At 40.3% G+C, this 21,844-nt stretch overlaps 1 protein-coding gene across 1 annotated transcript in view; it reads left to right on the top strand.

Moving 5' to 3' along the window:
* LOC126471528 (dynein axonemal heavy chain 5) overlaps nucleotides 1-21,844 on the top strand; it is a 1,073,018-nt gene that overhangs the window by 488,073 nt on the left and 563,101 nt on the right. Inside the window, exon 22 of the mRNA XM_050099754.1 lies at nucleotides 3,998-4,246. Coding sequence (XP_049955711.1) covers nucleotides 3,998-4,246 — 249 coding nt within the window. The remainder of the gene's footprint in view (nucleotides 1-3,997; nucleotides 4,247-21,844) is intronic.

The following is a 21,844-nucleotide window of genomic DNA, read 5'->3' as shown; positions in this document are numbered from 1 at the left end:
AGGCTACTGTAGACTATCATAAGTAAGCGTAGACGACGGTAGCCTTGCTGAGTTAATATCATAACCTCGTTACCTCTATGTTAGGTGTGTTGCATATCTAAGGGGCGTTACCTCATTTCGATCACTTTGTTTGTATATGCAATCGTGTCTTACTAGATTCCAGCAGAAAGCGGAAGCGGTGAAACGCCTAGAAATTAAGTAAAAATATATAAAGGGCTGCGCAACCTACAGAACATTTATATTCCTCATAGTTTCCATCCTGTCTGTTATTTAAAAATAAACAGTATCTATCGCAAAATCCAAATTATCACTGTTTAATTCAGGTTTTATTCAAAATCTGTTGATTTGTAACATGAAACAGGGAGATGTAGTAGCAAAGATTAAAAACGCAATACATATTTACGAAGTAGCGCTATAAAACATAATGTCCTCCAAAACGGGTAAAACTAAAAAGAACGCAAAACAAAAACTCATCAGACATTGCTTCAGTACTTCGTCGAGCTTATATAAGACATGTTTCGTTTTTCACAACAACTTTCGCACTTATCGATAGTAATAAGAAACTTTGCCTTTGATCAAAATGAAGATCCTTCTACCGAGTACAAAAAACAACAATAATAATACAGATACTTTTACGTTTGTTCACGAAAAGTGTACTTGCGACAAAAGTAATTGCTTTGGTAACACAAAACCGCAAAAATCGCGATCAACTAATTTTTATTATTGGTAAAACGCAATTTATATTTTGTAATGATACAGAAAACAGAGCTGACTAACACTGAACGACGTGCCGTTCTAATAGTATGCAAAACAAAGAACAAACAGAAGTCGACAGCTCCAAGCTTCTCTCTCATACATTCATTTATGTTTCTGTCCCTACCAGAGCTACCAATATTACCGGTAATCCTAACATTTACCATGTCATTTATATACTGCACCAGGACTACCGAACCGTAATTTTGGTACAGCACAACTCTAATGTCAACAAATGATCCGCTCCATATTGCCTAGTCGAAATAGTTCACGCCCATAGGTAGACTACCCAGTGGACAGATTTCTAAAGTGGGCTGCTGTCGCTGGATTTTCCCAGGTGGCTGTGGCGCCGGCAGCAGCAACAGCAGCAGAAGCAGTGACGCGTACTTATTGCAGTTTGGCACGTCGCAAACTGTACGCGTGCTGAGCACATGTAATGTCAGTTAAAAACTTGGAGGGATGCTCTATCCACTGATACGCGTCCATTTTCTGTATATATCTCGCAGTTTTCGCACAGTCGTTTCTGAAACCCCATAGGTACTTATGAATGCCCTGTATTTTCTCATTGCGTCAGATGCCCGTGAAAAATCGACAAACGGTGACCTGAGTACTGCTCCACCTCAGCCTGTCATTTTTCTACAAACTAAAGATCTGCTGTTTGTCGTTAAGTCTTGAAGGACCATCGATAACAATGCCATTACTAAGAGCTACAGTTGCGCTCCACCGAAACTACAGTTCTGTCGTTTTGGTACAGTACATAAATGACATAGTAAATGTCGTAGTAAATAGCAGGATGACTGGTAGTATTGGTGACACTGATAGGATAAGTAACATACCGGGTGATAGAAAAGTCAGTATAAATTTGAAAACTTAATAAATCACGGAATAATGTAGACAGAGATGTAAAAATTGACACACATGCTTGGAATGACATGGGGTTTTATTAGAACAAAAAAAAAAAAACTCCATATTTCTAGACGCGTGAAAGATCTCTTGCGCGCGTCGTTTGGTGATGATCGTGTGCTCAGCCGCCACTTTCGTCATGCTTGGCCTCCAAGGTCCCCAGACCTCAGTCTGTGCGATTATTGGCTTTGGGGTTACCTGAAGTCTCAAGTGTATCGTGATCGACCGACATCTCTAGGGATGCTGAAAGACAACATCCGACGCCAATGCCTCACCATAGCTCCGGACATGCTTTACAGTGCTGTTCCCAACATTATTCCTCGACTACAGCTATTGTTGAGGAATTATGGTGGACATATTGAGCATTTCCTGTAGAGAACATCATCTTTGCTTTGTCTTACTTTGTTATGCTAATTATTGCTATTCTGATCAGATGAAGCGCCATCTGTCGGACATTTTTTGAACGTTTGTATTTTTTTGGTTCTAACAAAATCCCATGTCATTCCAAGCATGTGTGTCAATTTGTACCTCTCTACCTACATTATTCCGTGATTTATTAAGTTTTCAAATTTGTACTTACTTTTTGATCACCCGGTATATGAATGAGAGAGGAATTGTGCACCGAAGACTTCTCTTTGCTTTTTGTTTGATTTGCACATAATTAGAACCTTACATCAATCAGTGCTAGTCAGTCGTGTATTCTATAGCATTACAAAATATAAACTGTATTATACTAGTAATAAAAATTAGTTCATCGCGTAACTTCCGTGCTTCAATCCAACCAAAGCAATTACTGTTGTTACTAGTACATTTTAAATGCACATTATTGTTGTTTTTTGTACTCGATAGAACGTTCTTTATCATGATCGACGATAAGAACTCTGTTGTTATTAATAAGTGCGAAAATTGTTTATAGAAAACAGAACTATGTTTTACATAAGCTTTACGTAGTATTGAAGCGATGTTTAATATGTTTTTCTTTTACGGACTTTTTATGGGGAAATTGCGTTTTCTAGCGCTATATGATAAATCTTTTTTTTTTAATTTCTACTACAGCGTCCCATTGTTGCAAGCTACAAACCAACAATTTCCGAATGAAACCTGATTCAAATAGTGCCAATATATACCTTAGGTTACACAGCCCCTTATATATCCTCACTCAGTTTCTAGAAGGTTCGACTGGTGACCTCAGATGTTAAGTCCCATAGTGCTCAGAGCCATTTCTAGAAGGTTCGCCGCTTTCGGTTTCTAGGGGAATCTAGTAAGACACTGATTGCATATCCAAACAAAGCGATCGAAATTAGGTAACACCCGGTAAGTTTGCAACACACTTAACGTACGGGTAACACATTTACAATCTTAACTGATCAAAGCCTCTAGAAAAACTGCTGTAGTCTGCGCCTACTTGTGAAAGTCTAAGGTAGTCTACGGCAGTTTTACAGTTCTACTCAGAGCATTAGATAAATTCTGTCTCGAAAGGAGGGGGAGAGAACGGTGCCACCACTGGTCGCGCTGTCAACACTATTCCCACTGGTGTAGTTTATAAAACTTGGAGAATCCTTTGTTTTGTGACGGATCCCAAACCCAAGGTCCTCGGCGGTACTTTTGGGGCAGCCACCACAAATTGTATAAAGCGTGGGTAGTGACCAGGATGTAGTTATGTCTGTTGGCAGAAAAATAATTAATGACAAGAATTGCGCCAGCTAGAATGAAGAGATAACATATCTTTATTTCTGACGAAACGTGAACCAGCAATACAAGTCCAAGTAATATCTAAGAGTAATCCGTGTACCGAGCCTAGTCGAATACAATAGCAAATATCACACTGCAATGGCTCCGCTATAAACTCCACGAAAGGTTAGCAATAGACAATCGACAATAGACTGTCCATCTCGGGGCCACCGCTCCTCCTTATGTGCAAAAGGCAGAGGGCGCTGCGGACCCGAGCTCAGCCATGGCACGACCTCTTCCGTCGGCGGTAACGCCCTGAGACGCCGACGGCCTCGACAGGAACTGGGGCCAGCGATGTCACGGTCAGGGCGCGCGTGCGGGAGTTGGTTGGTTGGTTGGGTCCGTGGATACAACACTTTGTGCGATAATCATCGTTTACCTGGGTGCCGTCAGGTTCCGTTGTGACAAGGCTCACCGTTAAAGTCAGTGTTCCGTAAGATAGAAAGCAATGGGCCGAAGAAATAGCGTGGGCGTTAAGAAGCATTGTATTGGCAGTTTCCCGGCAGTAGCGATGAGGGCGGCTGTGCAGAGGCGTGGTGCACGGCGGCGCTTGGCCGCTGCTCTTCCTGGTCTGTCCCGTGCTGACGCGCGCGCGGCCGTGTGCGAGCAGAGGTCCGGCTGGCGGAAGCTGGCCGGCCGGCCGTCGCAGGCCGTGCTTGACGTGGTGTCCCGCCTGGAGCAGGCGGCGCGCGGCCCCGAGGACGCCCGCTCGCGCCGCCGCAAGCTGTACCGCCTCGCCTCCGACGAGCGGCCCTCCTTCCCGCAGCAGGCGCGCAACTTCTACAGCCACGTCATGGAGAACAAGGAGGTCGTCAAGACGCTCTCTCTGCTCTCCACCTGCACGCAGGACGTGCGACAGGTACCCCGCTACCTACTCCTCTTTCTTCTTTATTGTCGTTAACCTTTCTCCTCTTCTACAGCGAATCAATCGTACGTCGCTCGAGCAACAGTGTGATCCGAGCTATTGGCGAAATGCCCAGGTCGTTCCTGTTTTCAGCAACAGTAAACGACCGTGTGCACATTACTATAGGCTCATACTGCGGACGTCAATAACAGTGTGTGGTGGAGGCTACTTCGTCCACCGCTGTAACCTTCGCCCACTCCTGTTCCAGCCGTGAAAGGTAGGCGGAAAGAACGATTATTGGTAAGTCTCTGTGTGAGCTCTAAACTTTTGGGGGATATAGTACCAAGAAGTGACATGTTGCTTCAGTCGTATAGGAACTGCCAATGGAGTTGGCCAAGGCTACCAACAGAATCTATTGAAACCATCCCGTCTCCTCTATACCTCTTGTGTTATTACGCAATAACCGTCTCCTCTATATCTCTTTTGTTACGCAACCTTCCCTTTTACAATAAACTATGAAACCTTTCCTTAGGATTTCTATCTCTTGCTTAATAATAACAAATGAAATCTTCCCTTTGAAATTTATTGTCTTTCTCAATCTTCGCATACAAATTTAATTCCTGCTTATTAAAAGTGATTATTTCGACGAAACATAGAATGTGTCGTCGTCGTGGCCCTCAGTCGTTATCTGCAATAACCCAAAATTATTCCTTACCTTTTTTACTGTTACTGGATCTCCATCTGACTGCTACATCGAACTGCGACATGAATATACGTACTCTGTTTTACTATACTCTGTTAACTGCTGGTGGGCTGTCATAATAAGTGGCTGTATTTATTATCAAAGCTGACGTTATTCTTTAATAGCAAAGCTGACGTTATTCTTTAATTAATTTGACTGAAGTTACGTAATTCATGGTGCAACTTTTTCTTGACAACAATAAAATTTTTGCAAAGTTTTATGTTGATGGTTTTTGGGATGGATTATAATCAGTAATGCAACATTGCTGGCAAAAATTAATTATATTCTGAAAACGCTTCAAATATTTACTGTTGGTAATGAAATGATTTTACAAACGTTCAAATGGGACTTACTTTTCACAATAATCTTACAACTAGCATTGCGCAAACATACCTTCAGTAGTCTTGAGTTTCGCAAAGAAAATAATTCAATAATATTAGTTCCTCTCATGATAATAGTTAGTTGATGTCTCTGTACATCTGTTTATAATCTCTTGTAAATCATAGCTGGTGGCTGGCAGGCACACTACTCCTCTCAACCTCTCGCTTCAAACCTGCTACCAATTCGCTTCACATCTCCCTTACTACTGACTTCCTACGAACGCTAAAGTGCGGTCTCTCCTGCTAACAATGCTTTCTGGTGCTGACAATCCCCGCTACCATTACAAAATGTATCAACGCGCGGTCTTTCCCGCTCTTTTCTTAAAATGTACCCATACGCCGTCTCTCCTGCCCTTTTTAAAATTATACCAATTTGCGGTCTCTGTTGTCAACAATACTTTGGTGCAGACGTTCCCTGCTACCACAATTATTTCCAACATGACAAATATTAATTATTCCTACTTAATCCTATTAATAAAATATAACATCTTTCATAAATTGTGATTTGACAATAGACAATAGAAATATACACGTCTTACATAACCCTCCATTGGGTTTCCTTAAAATTTTCCTACGTTGTTATATCATTTGGACTTGACGCAAGGAGAAAATTTGATTATAGAAATATGTTTAGAAATAAGTAAGCTAATGATAGAATATTTCTTTCAACAAAGCACATACATATACTGTCATAAGAATTTGTTTTTCTAAGTCTAACAAAGAGGATATTCAAAAGAGTATACATCAAAGTATACAAATAATATGAGTCAGTAAGTTGGAAGTGTACATCGGGTAGTAAAAGTTATTTATATTTCTAATAGTAATGGATGCCTAAAATTAGAACATAGTTTATGTTTCATTATAATTTTTTTGTAAAACTGGCATCTATTAGTACCATATTCAAGGAAGGGAAAAAAAAGGAATTGGATAGCATGGTCAAAGCACTGGCAACTGTATGTGAATGCACTCAAAAGTCCGTTTCTTTCCCTCACATAGCACAGCACCAGATTTCGCCATGTGATTCCGTCGTCTCTTTGATCCGTAGTTTTAGTGTAACCAAACACTAAGTTAACCGTCGAATTGCCTGAGTTGCCGCAGCTACATCAGGTACAAGTTCCAACTCCAATTGTCCATTAGTAGTGATGGTGTGCATCTTGGTATGCAAGCACCTATTGACGTACATCATGACTGTGGTGTGCATCTTGGTATGCCGACACCTCATAGAAAACATCGTAGATTGAAGTAACGTGGGTCACTATTCACTTTGTTTGTGCTCCATAATCATGAGGATGCACAGGAATTAAGGTAGAGGTATAATCATTTTGTCAAAAGGTTCACGGATATGGTTGATACCGTTATTACCAAATTTTACATCATCTCTTTCCTCTGTGGTCATAAAAATTATTTATTTTACGTTTAAAAGGGCAAAGTATGTCACCTTGTGTGACTGTAGAAAAAGTTTATAGTTTTAAACAATTACATAAAAAACACATTTTCCATCTGTAGTGAATTCAGCCTACAATACATATTACATTACCTGACAGTCAATAACATAAACAAATATTTCTGTAAGTGGAATTTAGTAGTACCTTTAGGCATCAACATTTTAAATAAAATAGACAAGTACCTTTATACAAACTATGTCAATTTCTGTGACTCTAAATAAATCATAATCTGGTGCTCATATAAATAATTACATAAAGACACTTATATTACTTCACAGGTTGTGAATTCACAGTTTTTGAAATATGAAAGTACATTTTGACAAAATGTCACTTTCTGTGACTTCAGTATGTTCGGTAATGTGTTCGTCAGTTACGAGTCATATTGTCAGTCGACCATATATTATGTTTGAGTTGTGTAACACACATCGTCATTGTTATTTAAGAGAAAAAATTTGTATTTTACCTAGAGTGCGAATCGGTATGCTGACATTTGGTGTGATCTGTTTTTCCTATGTATGTATCTGATGTAAAAGATATCATGTTCAATTCAGAAAATTTTTTTCTAATAGCAAAGTATATATAGTAAGCAATTTAATGTGGTTTCTCCATCCGTAGTGCTGCGCTGCGCTGTGTCACCTGTTATCAAAATAAACCATTACTAAATTATATTCCTTACATACTAACATCTTCATTCTCCTCTCTCCTTTGTACCTCGTGTCATCTTTCTGCATAGCCTATAGTAACATAATCATTGTTAATAATCGTCAGCGCACGGCATGACTTCAACATCTCTCTGCATCTGGAAAATCGCGTCAGCTCTCGGCATGACCTGTAAAGCATTTATCCACATTTCTCCATATTCAATACTTATATTATAATTAAAACTACGTTTATTTTGGTGAACTATGACAACAATGCTGCATGCACCGGTTAAAGAATACATCTAATTGCTACTACTGTATGAAAATTATTTGTACGTGTTATACATTTACACTTAAAGTAGTCCTGTTAATTGCTTCACTTACCTTACGCAATGTGAAATAAATGTCCTGCGAGAACGCTTCTAAGACTGCTATTAATGTTCAGTGTACTTACCTGCGGTCGAATCGAGGTGACCTGTTGTGCACGTAAATAACCCATTAGTAGCTCACTGTATTCGGGCTTGCTGGAATGTGCCAAAAAGCTCGTTGTTATACTCTGTCTATATGTATCCCTGTAAGAAGGTTTTTCTATTTTAAGAATTTCTTTATGTTTGATGATGGTTTCCTCTCGATTTTTTTGTTCTGAGTGTCTCAATGTGTACTACATTAGCGTGCGGAATATTTCGAATTCTGTACGGTCCTGCGTACAGAAGTTCAAATTTTTTGCATCGCTTCTTCCCTTTGTGTGACAGATAATGGGTACGAACTAGTACCTTATCACCAATCTCGTACTTGCGGAATCTACTTACCTGCTTCTGCTGTCTCTTCCGACGATCTGCAGCTCGTTTAATGTTCGCTAGTGCCATGTCTATTATCTCACAATGACGAAGTCTACGCTTCTTTGGAAAAGTAATCATTTCAGTATATGCGGGATTGGATAGTGTTTTGCTTTGAAAGTCTCGTGTGGTTTCACCTGACATTCGTACATAAATCCTGTCATCGTTTCTGGAACATTGTTAAAAACTGTTTTATGTTGCACAAGAATATTTTCTAATTCTGTGCGCTCTGTGTCGACTTCTGCCATACTGTCTCCAACCTTGCGTGTAATTGTCTCTAATACATTACACTCCTGATCCTCTGCCATGTCATTATTATGTGTATTCGTGTATAGTGTGAGATAACAATCGTCATCTTCAGAATCTGCAATAATCTCTATCCTGTGTATATTTTGTTCTTCTGAGGATACTGTGTTTTGAAATCTCACTACCACTTCACTGTCTTCCTTCTGCAATGTTAGGTATGACGATTTAAAGTCAATCTTTGCGTCGTACTGTACGAGAAAATTCATTCCTAATATTATAATTAAATGTGGAACTATCCAACAATTGCTGTGGAAAGTTTGCCCTGCAAAACAAACGTTAATTGTGTCTGTCTTTTGACTTCAATGATTTTTCCTGGAAATGCTCCATAACTTTAGTTTTGTGTAATGAGAATACTGGGTAATCATTATTGCTATTGCATCTGTTAAATGTGTCTTCGTTAATTACGCACATTGGTGAGCCTGGATAAATTATTGCTAAAATATTTTGTGACTTTAAATTTATCTGAGTTATTGGGTGGCATCTAGTTTTCTGCATGATCGGTTTTTCGTCTAACAATGTGTCTCGCACGCCGTCGAATATAATGGCATTCTCTATCGTTATCTTTTCTCTGTCCTTATCCATAGTGTCGTCATTTAGAGATTCATCACAGGCTATCTCTAGTCACAAATGTTCTGACATTTCATTTTCTGTCGGGGAGTGTTATGTGTTTTCTATGAGCTGTGCTGTTCTACCATTTTGATTATTAGCGATAGGTGACGGATGAAATCTTGTGTCTGGTACATTCATACGATAACTTGGTTGTTGTGCACTGTTTGAATTTCTATGAAAATTATCATTGTAGAATTTCCTTTGCGGTCAGTGTTCGTTATCTCTCTTTCTGTCGTCATAACTGTGGTTATACGTCGAGGCACGCGTGTTTCTCTGAAAAGGCTGTCTTTGTTCGTTTTGTGTATTTTGCGGCTGACCCATGTAATTTGTTTGCACCTGACGCATTACTTTTGAGATGAGTCATGTGAAAGTTTGACCGGTTCGGAATTTCCTGTCGTATATGTGTCGTGTTATTTGGATGGCTTTGTTGCTGTCTTGAATTGTAATGTACATTGTTATTATACTGCTGTTCATTAAATCCCTGTGTGTATTCTAGATTAAAATTTTCATTTTCGCTGCGAAAGCGTTTACTATGATTTTTACTGCCAAATCGTATTTGCTCAAAATTAGTATTGTTTGTCTGGTTTGCGTTATGTCGTGAAAAGTTCTTATTAACAAACGCATAATCTGCCTGGTATACCTCTACCAATTGCAGGAGGTCTCTAAATGCGTACACGCTGTCCTTTGGCTGGCCTGTTAACAATGACACTTTTAATGCTTTGGGGAGTTTTGAAATACACAGTTGTATTAATGGGGACTGACTGTATGGCTCATTGAGGTATTGGTTTTGTTCAACCATATACTCGAAAAATTGTGTGATTGTTGGGAAAGTAGAATTCTCGAAATTTGGCAGAATAATTAGCAGATCTTTAATGCTACTCTGTGTGGTATCTGACCAATATGCTGCTAGAAATGCTTCCTGGAATGCTTCTACTAAAAAACACTATCTAGCAATTGGTCGCATTCTTCTCGCTGGTTCCCCTTCAAGAAAACTGGTAATAAATTCTAGCTTATGTTGAACTGGCCATGATGGTGGGAGTGCCGCATTGAATTGCTGGATCCAGTCCAGTGGATGTATTTGCGTCCTGTCGTTTTTAAATGTTTGAAACTTTCTCACTGTAAGGAAATGCTTGTGGTCGAAATCGTCATATCGTTGTGTGTAATTATTTTCGTAATGTTGTGAATATGAATTTGTGTGTCTTTCTGCCTGGTTAAGATCTCTTACTCTCTGAAGTCTACCGACATTATATGTATTGTGCATCTGAGGCATGTCGTAATGGTGTGTGTTCTGTTGGAATTGATTACCGTTGTTTCTTGTGTGTTGGCTATCCTTTGCTGTAAAGAATTGATTTTCGGATGTAACAAATTATTACGTGATTCTTGGTCTGCGATTGTTTGTTGCACATTTGTAATTTGCGTATCTTTACTATTAGAAATCTGTTGAACTGAGACTGGTGTACTGTCATCTGATTTAGTGTCATTCGTAGTATCTAACAGGTCTATTCTTATAGTGAGTTCGTTGATCTTTTCTGTCATTTCGTTTCGTAATTTACGATTACTTTTGGTTACTTTCTTAAAACCTGCTTTCAAATTTTCTAAGTCTTGATTGATTTCTATGTGTTCCATTTTGTCAGTTTGTGTCCGAACTTCTTCTGTCAGTTTATCCCTAATATTCTGGATTTCAGTGTGTGTAGAAATTTTCGCCTCAATTGTATGTGATTGGATTTCCGTGAGCCTCTCTTGTATTTGAATATTTGTCTCCTTAACCATTTCGATTTCTTCCGAAATCGAGTGTATGTGATTGTCCACGTAAGTTTTTCCCTGAGCAGACACTTTCTTCTTGTCGTCCTGTCGCTGTTTATTAATTGTTTGTGATGGTTCTTTTCGTTCTTTATCCTGCGATTGCACCAGTTTGCGGTGACGTATCAAACAGTTTTCTGTGTGACTGTTAAAACGTTCATCAATGTGTTTTGTTTAGAAAAGTTCTCTGTCATTGTTTCTCGTATGCTTACCGCGAATGCTTCTTGTTTATCTGTTATTTCTTGAATCGTGGCGTGTAATTCTTGATTTGATTTTTCAGCGACTGCTTGAATTTCTACTTTGATTTCGTGCTTTAGATTTTGGTACATTTTGTCTAATTTCTGATCTGTGTGTGTGCTGATTCTTGTGCCCTTCTGTTAAAGTTTCGATTCATGTCTTGTCTCATTTGCAGCAAAAATGCCATTATTGGATCCCTTTCGGATTGGCTTCTGTGTGTATTTGTATTCCTTGTTAAAGGTTGTACATCTGTGTTCATTTGAACATCCTCAGACGATTGTAATCGTGTCACCTCTTCTGTGGTTTCGGAATTTTTGTCAATAAAACTGTTGTATCTGCTACGCAGATTTTGTAACTGTGTACCGTTTGAATCTGTTTCGGCACGTAATGGAGTCACACTGTTTGACTGCATTATAGTGGTTTCGTTACTGAAACTATTATGTCTGCTACGCGTAATTTGTGGCTGTGTAGCGCCTGTTGTATTTAAAAACAAATTATTTTGCATTAATATCTCATTATCAGTTGGAATATCTGAAGTTGATTGTTCGTCAAAAGATTCCACATTATTACTACTCTCGAATGTTTGTTCACCTAACGTTTCACTATCTGGTTTTTCACACGTATTATTTCTGTCTATTCCTGAAAAGAATTTCTCGTCAGTATTTTCTACGCTATTATCCCTTTGAGAAAGAGTAATTATTCTTCAGGCTATTGTCTATAATTAACACACGCAACAAAATATATCACTGTTCAAAGCGGATTCAACACTGAACAAACACTTTTCAACGCAGAATCAATAGAGCAAACAGAATTGCCGATGGCCTGTGAATTAAAGGTATACAGTTTCGTATAAGCGTTGCGACACTTAACACTAGCTTATTCATACAATTGTCAGAGTCAGTATATTCATTTTCACAGTAAATTCACTAGTCTTACTGATTGGGTGTCGCCAAGTGAAACCTTCCCATCTCCTCTATGCCTCTTTTGTTAATGATAACCTTCCCTTTTACAATAAACCATGAAACCTTTCCTTAGGATTTCTATCTCTTGCTTAATAATAACAAATGAAATCTTCCCTTTGAAATTTATTGTCTTTCTCAATCTTCGCATACAAATTTAATTCCTGCTTATGAAAAGTGATTATTTCGACGAAACATAGAATGTGTCGTCGTCGTGGCCCTCAGTCGTTATCTGAAATAACCCAAAACTGTTCCTTACCTTTTTTACTGTTACTGGATCGCCATCTGACTGCTACATCGAACTGCGACATGAATATACGTACTCTGTTTTACTATACTCTGTTACCTGCTGGTGGGCTGTCATAATAAGTGGCTGTCTTTATTACCAAAGCTGACGTTATTCTTTAATAGCAAAGCTGACGTTATTCTTTAATTAATTTGAGTGAAGTTACGTGATTCATGATTACACTTTTTCTTGACAACAATAAAATTTTTGCAAAGTTTTATGTTGATGGTTTTTGGGATGGATTATAATCAGTAATGCAACACACCTGACAAAAATTAATTATATCCTGAAAACGCTTCAAATATTTACTGTTGGTGATGAAATGACTTTACAAACGTTCAAATGGGACTTACTTTTTACAATAATCTTACAACTAGCATTGCGCAAACATACCTTCAGCAGTCTTGAGTTTCGCAAAGAAAATAATTCAATAATATTAGTTCCTCTCATGATAATAGTTAGTTGATGCCTCTGTACATCTGTTTATAATCGCCGGCCGGTGTGGCCGTGCGGTTCTAGGCGCTTCTGTCTGGAACCGCGTGACCGCTACGATCGCAGGTTCGAATCCTGCCTCGGGCATGGATGTGTGTGATGTCCTTAGGTTAGTTAGGTTTAAGTAGTTCTAACTTCTAGGGGACTGATGACCACAGATGTTAAGTCCCATAGTGCTCAGAGCCATTTGAACCATTTGTTTATAATCTCTTGTACATCATAGCTGGCGGCTGGCAGGCACACTACTCCTCTCAACCTCTCGCTTCAAACCTGCTACCAATTCGCTTCACATCTCCCTTACTACTGACTTCCTACGAACGCTAAAGTGCGGTCTCTCCTGCCAACAATGCTTTCTGGTGCAGACAATCCCTGCTACCATTACAAAATGTATCAACGCGCGGTCTTTCCCGCTCTTTTCTTAAAATGTATCCATACGCGGTCTCTCCCGCCCTTTTTAAAATTATACCAATTTGCAGTCTCTCCTGTCAACAATACTTTTGTGGAGACATTCCCTGCTACCACAATTATTTCCAACATGATAAATATTAATTATTCCTACTTAGTCCTATTAATAAAATATAAACATATTTCATAAATTGTGATTTGACAATAGACAATAGAAATATACACGTCTTACACTATAACGAAACGTATGCTCTTCTTTAGATGCTCTGTATTTCCTCAATCAGCCTTGTCTGGTGAGGGTCTCCGACCGACGAGCAATAGTCAAATTTCGAACTAACTAGAGTTTTGTAGCCTACTTCCTTCGTAGGTGGACTACGCCTCCTGAAGATTCTTCCAATGAGTCTCATTCTGGCATCTCCATTACCTGTGACTATTTTTATGTGGTTATATCACTTTGAATCGCTCCGTACGCATACTCACGATATTTAATGGAACTGACTGTTTCCAGTGTCGTTCAGCAGTCGTGTAATCACACAGTAATGGATTTTTCTGCCTATTTATGCCCACTACTTTACCTTTGTTTATGATGAGGGTCAACTGCCAATTCCTGTACCACGCGTTGATCCTCTGTACGTATCTCTGTTTTCCGCAACAACTTTCTACGGTTTGTATATAACATCCTCCTGGAAACTGACAGTACCATCTAGGATTCAACATGTCTTCCGCGAAAAACGATCTTGTGTATACTAACAACCGCTGTTCGTCCAAGAGACTCAGAAAGCAATAAACAGCGGTGTCCGGGTTACAGTTCCACCCTATCGTTTAGCGAATAAATTACGAGCTTACCAGACAGATGGATTCATGGCTTCCTTCCAGAACACAATACGTTATTATTAATTGGACGTAACAGACAGAAGTAACAATAACTTCGGAAGTGATCTAAGACAGTATCATAGAGTCTTTATTGTTTATGACACACATAAATTCTCTAACGGATAACGTTGTAAGGCTGTTCGAAGATGATACTGTTGTATGCTGTGAAGTCGCAACGTTTGATAATTCTAGGAAGACTTGGCAGAGGATCGATGTTTGATGCAGATATTAGCATAAGGCCTTTAGGATGAAAAAGTGTTATGCATTGGGGATAAGTAAATCGAAAGAAACTGTATTGTTTAGTTGCACGACCGCCGAAAAGTCATCGGTAACAGTCAAATAGCTGGCAGAATCTATACGGAGTGATGTAAACTGGAACTACCATATAAAATTAATTGAAGCAAAGTCAGAGATGCATTAGAAGAAAGGCAGAGGTGCAGCAGAAGAATCCGCAGGAAGTGTGGTCCCAGCGAAGGATGTAAAAAAAAAGAAAAAAAATAAAAACCTCATGATCAGGCCGTGAAGACCACTCGAAGGAGGTGGCATACGAGAACTTCGATCGATGAATATTTTTCTTCCTCATGGTGTTGATAGAAAAACGATAGAAGATCTAAATAAGAGCAGTGCCTATCGTTATGTGTCCGTTTAGTAAACGCGAAGACGTCACACAGTTGCTCATTCAACTCCGTGGTAGACGCCACAAGAAAAAAATGGTTCAAATGGCTCTGAGCACTATGGGACTTAACTTCTGAGGTCATCAGTCCCCTAGAACTTAGAACTACTTAAACCTAACTAACCTAAGGACATCACACACATCCATTCCCGAGGCAGGATTCGAACCTGCGACCGTAGCGGTCGCGCAGTTCCAGACTGAAGCGCCTAGAACCGCTCGGCCATCTCGGCCGGCTAAATCCACTGGATTTTTACTTTTGGGGCCATATGAAGGAACTTGTTTATGCTGAGCCAGTAAATAATGTGGACGAATTGACGCAGAATATTTTAGATTGGTTTGCTTTGTGTGGGGGAAGAGACCAAACAGCGAGGTCATCGGTCTCATCGGATTAGGGAAGGACGGGGAAGGAAGTCGGCCGTGCCCTTTCAAAGGAACCTTCCCGGCATTTACCTGGAGCGATTTAGGGAAATCACGGACAACCTAAATCAGGATGGCCGGAAACGGGATTGAACCATCGTCCTCCCGAATGCGAGTCCAGTGTTTTAAAGATTTTAGATGCTGCAAATACCATAAAGGCCAATGCGCATGTGTGTGAACGAGTGCGACGAAACTGTGTTCGCCGTAATGAAGCATGTGTAGAAGCGAATGGTGGTCATTTCGAACATTTATTGTAGTATTGGTGTATGAAGAAACGAAGTAATGGGTTTCCGTTTCGTCACGATGTTGTTGTACACAAGGAAAATAATGTGAATTTAGTATTCGTTATGGCATTGTCGTAAAAAGGTGAAACAGTTGACTGTAATTAATGCACAACTATCTAATTGATGATTGATTGAATTTGTACTATTGGAAATACATTGTGTTTGATATTAGCTTGTCATAACTACTACGACCTTCGTTATCGACTTGTTGAGAAACAGACTGGTTGTATTCAATTCACGTAAAGCGAATTACACATTCTTGACAATCCAAAAACCGTTTACATTCCTTTTTTCGGTACCACCTGATTATCACACCACGTCGTTGTACACGTCCAATGATTTCAATCCTCTGGTCGGCTCGTTGCCTTTCTCTGGCCGCCCCGTCATTGTAGGCAATAAGCTCGGTATGCCGCGTACTGTCGGTTGACTACGTAAACAGAAATGCGTATACTATCTATCCTACGAACATTGGGTTTTAATAATACAAAAATAAAGCACATGGTACAAGAAAATATCATTAGACTTTTTTGTCAAGCACACCGAAATGGACCATCTGTATAATTTTGGCGCCTGATACCGTTTTCACCCTGTATACTTGGGGTTGTGGTAGTGTTGTGGAAACCAGTTATTTGGTATTTAGTGAGCTGTTACTTAGCTATTCGTGTACTCACGTTCATTGGATGGTATGTAGCTGCTTTTATACACAGAAAAACAAAACTTTCGCACTTTGTTTCTGATCCTGAATATTACGCCATCTTGCTGTTCGCATGTGTCGCGAGAGGTGTATCGCATGTGGCGAGAAAGGCTATGAAAAACTGTAGCGCGAATTACAACGCCTTCCGTTCAATATTTATGTCTCTGTGTGTGATGGGGAAGTAGTTCCTTTGCGTGTGTGTGCTTTCTGTTCTGTGTCCTTGGTCAGTTCTCTCAGAGCGGTAAAGAGTGTGTTGTTGCAAAGTGTTGTGTTTTCGTTTATTACATTTTTCCCTTCGACTATAGCCTTTTGTATGTAGTAATTTTCTTCTGTTGTTAGTTGTCGGTGTAGACTGTTGCTGTTTCTCAGAATGTGTAGATCGTTTTCAATATTAGTGGGGTTATGGTTTTTGTTCATTAGATGTTCTGCAAAATTTGAATGTGTGCTGTCACTCTTTAGAGCTCTCATGTGCTCTGTGCACCTCGTTCGAAAGTTTATGCTTGTTTGTCCTATGTACTGGGCCTGACAGGAGTTGCAAGTGAGCTGATGTATTCCAGCGTTGCTGAATTTGTCTGAGGTTTTTCTAACCGGTCTTAGTCTTTTCTCAACTGTATTGTTTGTTCCGAATGTTATTTGGATCCCTTGATTTTTCAAGATGTTTCCTATTCTATGTGATATTTTGTTATTGTATGTTAGTGTGGTTCAAATGGTTCAAATGGCTCTGAGCACTATAGGACTTAACACCAGAGGTCATCAGGCCCCTAGAACTTAGAACTACTTAAACCTAACTAACCGAAGGACATCACACACATCCATGCCCGAGGCAGGATTCGAACCTGCGACCGCAGCAGTCACGCGGTTCCAGACTGAAGCACCTAGACCCGCTCGGCCACACTATGTTAGTGTGTACCATCTCTCTCTTTTTTCTAAAGTGGTGTGGTCTGCTGTGTTGTCTGTGTGTACTGCATGTTTTTGTTTTACCTTGTTGTTGAGTTTGATTATGATGTCTGTTTTGTAGTCGTTTTCAACAGCAATTTGTTTGATTATATTTAGTTCCTGTGTGTAGTTTTCTGGTTTAAGAGGTGTTCAGTTTATCCTGTGGAGCATGTGTGTGAAACTGGCATATTTATGCACTGTCAGGTGGTTGAATGAACTGTGGATAACAGTGCTTGTGGATGTGGGTTTTCTGTAGATGGAGAATTCATGTTTGTGGTTGTTTCTTGTGACTGTAAGATCCAAGAAATTTAGTTTCTTGTTGTTTTCTATTTCCCTTGTCAAGTGGTTTTGTGGGTGTACTATGTTGATGTTACTGTGTTTTCTGATATTACTGTTTTCTATGCAAACACAGACCAAATGGATGAGTTCCAAGATAAAATCATTGCCACCACAGTTGACACGAACTTTCGTTGTCACTAATGTTTACAACAGTGCCTTCCGAACGTCTCCAAGCGAGTATGTTGGAAACGGACGTGGTGGTCGACCATGTGTTACTTTGCCATAAGGGATATACTGTACATTAATTGAATTAAATGCACTGAAACGAAATGTCATTGCATCTTCATTGACTTGAATCCCATCGTTCTATTAATTTTAGTCCACTTGGTTAAATCCGTATACAGCCCTTGTGCCAGGGTATGTTGCGATACTCCGCCAAAATCGTTCACTCAGAAACCCCACGAATGATTCTCTCACCGCACAGTTCAGAAATCATAAGTAGGAACATCGGTGCCAACGAAAATTCGATTCAAACCTAGAATCGAGCTCTGACAGTCGAGCAGAGTAAATTGTAGATTAAGACGACTGCTTGCGAAAAGCAGGAAATCCGGTTTCGATATATTAATGAACATGATGTAATACAATGAGCAGTTAAAAAATAAAACGACTGACTTTGCCACTACCGTGGTGAAATATGTTTCTGTATACGTAAAATGAAACTGTATATCTATATTTTGTTAGTTTAATTAATGACATGCTATTCCAATTTCTGTCAAGAACTTTATTTAGCCAACGACCGGTTTCAGCCTTTTCAGTGTCATTTCTAAGCGCACTTATAACTGCAGTTTTAAAGCGTAATATAACAGATATACAAACATTTCACATAACGGGAGATGAAAAACGAAGATTAGATTTCTACAGTACCAACACAGATAGAATATATAACTTACATTGTGCTGTAGAAAAGCGATGTCAAATGATAAAAAAGTTGAAAGTCGGATGGCTTTAAAAATTTATGAGCAATTCGCACTGAGAAACACCAATTTTTTGGAACTCTTCCGCGACGTTATTAACAATTTCCTTTAAAGATGCCCCACAGGTTCGTTGCCGTATCCAGATATTCCAGATGCGCCCAATCTATGCTAGAGACCTTTACATTTCGTTGTGGTTTAACTTTCGCTCTCCAGGGGGCGTAAATTTACACTCGACTTGGACGCCCCATACAGTGCAACTATTTTACACTAGTTTTAAATCTAATAAAATACTTTTGTCCTTGTAGCTATGATATCATCATAGCGACTATGATGACGAAAATTAATAAACCAGTTAAGAGGACTAGGAGAGTGTTCCTGCTAGACAGAGCAAATAAGCAGTTGTTAGCATCTCACATAGACAGCAATCTTTTAGTTCCAGAATGGTGGACTTAGAGGAGTTATGGATAAAGTTAAAAAAAAACACAGATTTTAAATCGTGCTCTGTACAAGTATGCGCCTAGTAAGTGGATTAAGGACGGAAAAGACCCACAATAACGAAATTCCGAAAATGCTGAGGAAGCAAAGACTGTTGCACTCTTCGTTCAGAAGAGGACCCGCAAATGACGACAGACGAAGATAGGTTAGAGATTCGTGCGTCTGTGAAAAGATGTATGCGCGAAGCATACAACAGCTACCACCGTCATACCTTGGCTAAAGTTGTGACGGAGAACTCGAAAAAATTCTAGTTCTATATAAAATCGCTAAGCGGGTCTAAGACTTCCTTCCAGTCACTGGTTGACCAGCGTGGTTAGCAGCAGAAGATGGCAAAAGGAAGGCCGAAGTTTTAAATTCAGTTTTTAAGAAATCGTTCACGCAGCAGAGTCGTACAAATGTACTGTCACTTGACCATCGTACATAGTGCCGTATGGATGACATGGTAATAAGCATCCCTCTTGTAGAGGCCGGCCGAAGTGGCCGTGCGGTTCTAGGCGCTACAATCTGGAACCGCGCGACCGCTACGGTCGCAGGTTCGAATCCTGCCTCGGGCATGAATGTGTGTGATGTCCTTAGGTTGGTTAGGTCTAAGTAGTTCTGAGTTCTAGGGGACTGATGACCTCAGCAGTTCAAATGGTTCAAATGGCTCTGAGCACTATGGGACTTAACTTCTAAGGTCATCAGTCCCCTAGAACTTAGAAGTACTTAAACCTAACTAACCTAAGGACATCACACACATCCATGCCCGAGGCAGGATTCGAACCTGCGACCGTAGCGGCCGCGCGGATCCAGACTGTAGCGCCTTTAACCGCTTGGCCACCACGGCCGGCCCTCAACAGTTAAGTCCCATAGTGCTCAGAGCCATTTGAACCATTTTTGAACCCTCTTGTAGACAAACAACTGAAAGAGTTGAAAACAAATAAGTCGTCAGGTTCGGATGGAATCCTAACTCGGTTTTACAAAGAGTAAAAATGGCTTGAGCACTATGGCATTCAACTGCTGAGGTCATTAGTCCCCTAGAACTTAGAACTACTAAACCTAACTAACCTAAGGACATCACAAACGTCCATGCCCGAGGCAGGATTCGAACCTGCGACCGTAGCGGTCTCGCGGTTCCAGACTGTAGCGCCTTTAACCGCACGGCCACTTCGACCGGCTTACAAAGAGTACTCTACGTCATTGGCCTCGTACTTAGTTTGGATTTATCGTGAATCTCTTGGCCAGCGCAAAGTGCCAAGCAGCTGGAAAAAAAGCGTATGTGACTCCTGTACATAAGAAGGGTAAAAGAACGGACCCGCAAAATTACAGGTGAATATCCTTAACATCGGTTTGCTGCAGAATTCTATACCATATTGTGAGTTCGAATATAATAAATATCCTAGAGATCGGCAAGCTCATGTCCACGAATCAGCACGGCTTTAGCAAGCATTGCTAGTTCGAAACCCAGCTTGCTCTTTTCCCACATGATATATACAGCGACCTATTGCAATAGGTGGGTTGCATATTTCTAGATTTCCGAAAAGCATTCGACGCGGTACCCCACTGCAGACTATTAACGAAGATACTTGCATACGAAATAGGCTCCCAGACATGTGACTGACTCAAAGACTTCTTAAGTAATAGAACCCAGTGTGTTGTCCTCGGCGGCGAGTGTCCATCGAAGACAGGGCTGACATCAGGAGCGCCCCAGGGAAGTGTGATAGGACCGTTGCTATTTTCTATACACATAAATGATCTGGGAGAAAGTTTGGGCAGCAATCTGAGGTTGTTCGCTGATGATGATGTTGTGTACGGGAAGGTGTCGAAGATAAGTGACTGTAGGTTGACACAAGACGAAAAAAGTTAGTGGTGAGGACTATGGGACCAAACTGCTGAAGTCAACGGCCCCTAGGCTTACACACTAATTGAACTAACTTTAACTAACTTACAAATGGTTCAAATGGCTCTGAGCACTATGCGACTTAACTTCTGAGGTCATCAGTCGCCTAGAACTTAGAACTAATTAAACCTAACTAACCTAAGGACATCACACACATCCATGCCCGAGGCAGGATTCGAACCCGCGACCGTAGCGGTCACACGGTTCCAGACTGAAGCGCCTTTAACCGCACGGCCACACCGGCCGGCAACTAACTTACACTAAGGAAAACACACACACACACACCCATGCCCGAGGGAGGACTCAAATCTCCGTCGGAGGAAGCCGCACAAATCGTGACAAGACGCCTTAGACCGCACAGTTACCGCGCGTGGCTTACACAAGACGACCTAGACAAAAATTCTAGTTGGTATGATGAATGGCAGCTGGCGCTTAATGTAGAAAAATGTACTTTAATGCGGCTGAGTAGGAAAAACAAGCTTTTAATGCTCGGATACCTCATTAGTAGTGTCCTGCTTGACACAGTCAAGTCATTTAAACATGTGGTGGTAACGCTGCGGAGCGATATGAACTGGAACGAGCATGTGGGAACTGTGGTAGGGAAGGCGAATGATTGACTTCGTTTACTGGGAGAATTCTAAGAAAGTGTAGTTCATCTGTAAAATATATATATACAGGGTGTTTCAAAAATGACCGGTATATTTGAAACGGCAATAAAAACTAAACGAGCAGCGATAGAAATACACCGTTTGTTGCAATATGCTTGGGACAACAGTACATTTTCAGGCGGACAAACTTTCGAAATTACAGTAGTTACAATTTTCAACAACAGATGGCGCTGCAAGTGATGTGAAAGATATAGAAGACAACGCAGTCTGTGGGTGCGCCATTCTGTACGTCGTCTTTCTGCTGTAAGCGTGTGCTGTTCACAACGTGCAAGTGTGCTGTAGACAACATGGTTTATTCCTTAG

This window comes from Schistocerca serialis, chromosome 3 (assembly GCF_023864345.2).
Source record: "Schistocerca serialis cubense isolate TAMUIC-IGC-003099 chromosome 3, iqSchSeri2.2, whole genome shotgun sequence".
Lineage (NCBI taxonomy): Eukaryota > Metazoa > Arthropoda > Insecta > Orthoptera > Acrididae > Schistocerca > Schistocerca serialis.
This window is presented reverse-complemented; position numbering and strand designations above follow the sequence as displayed.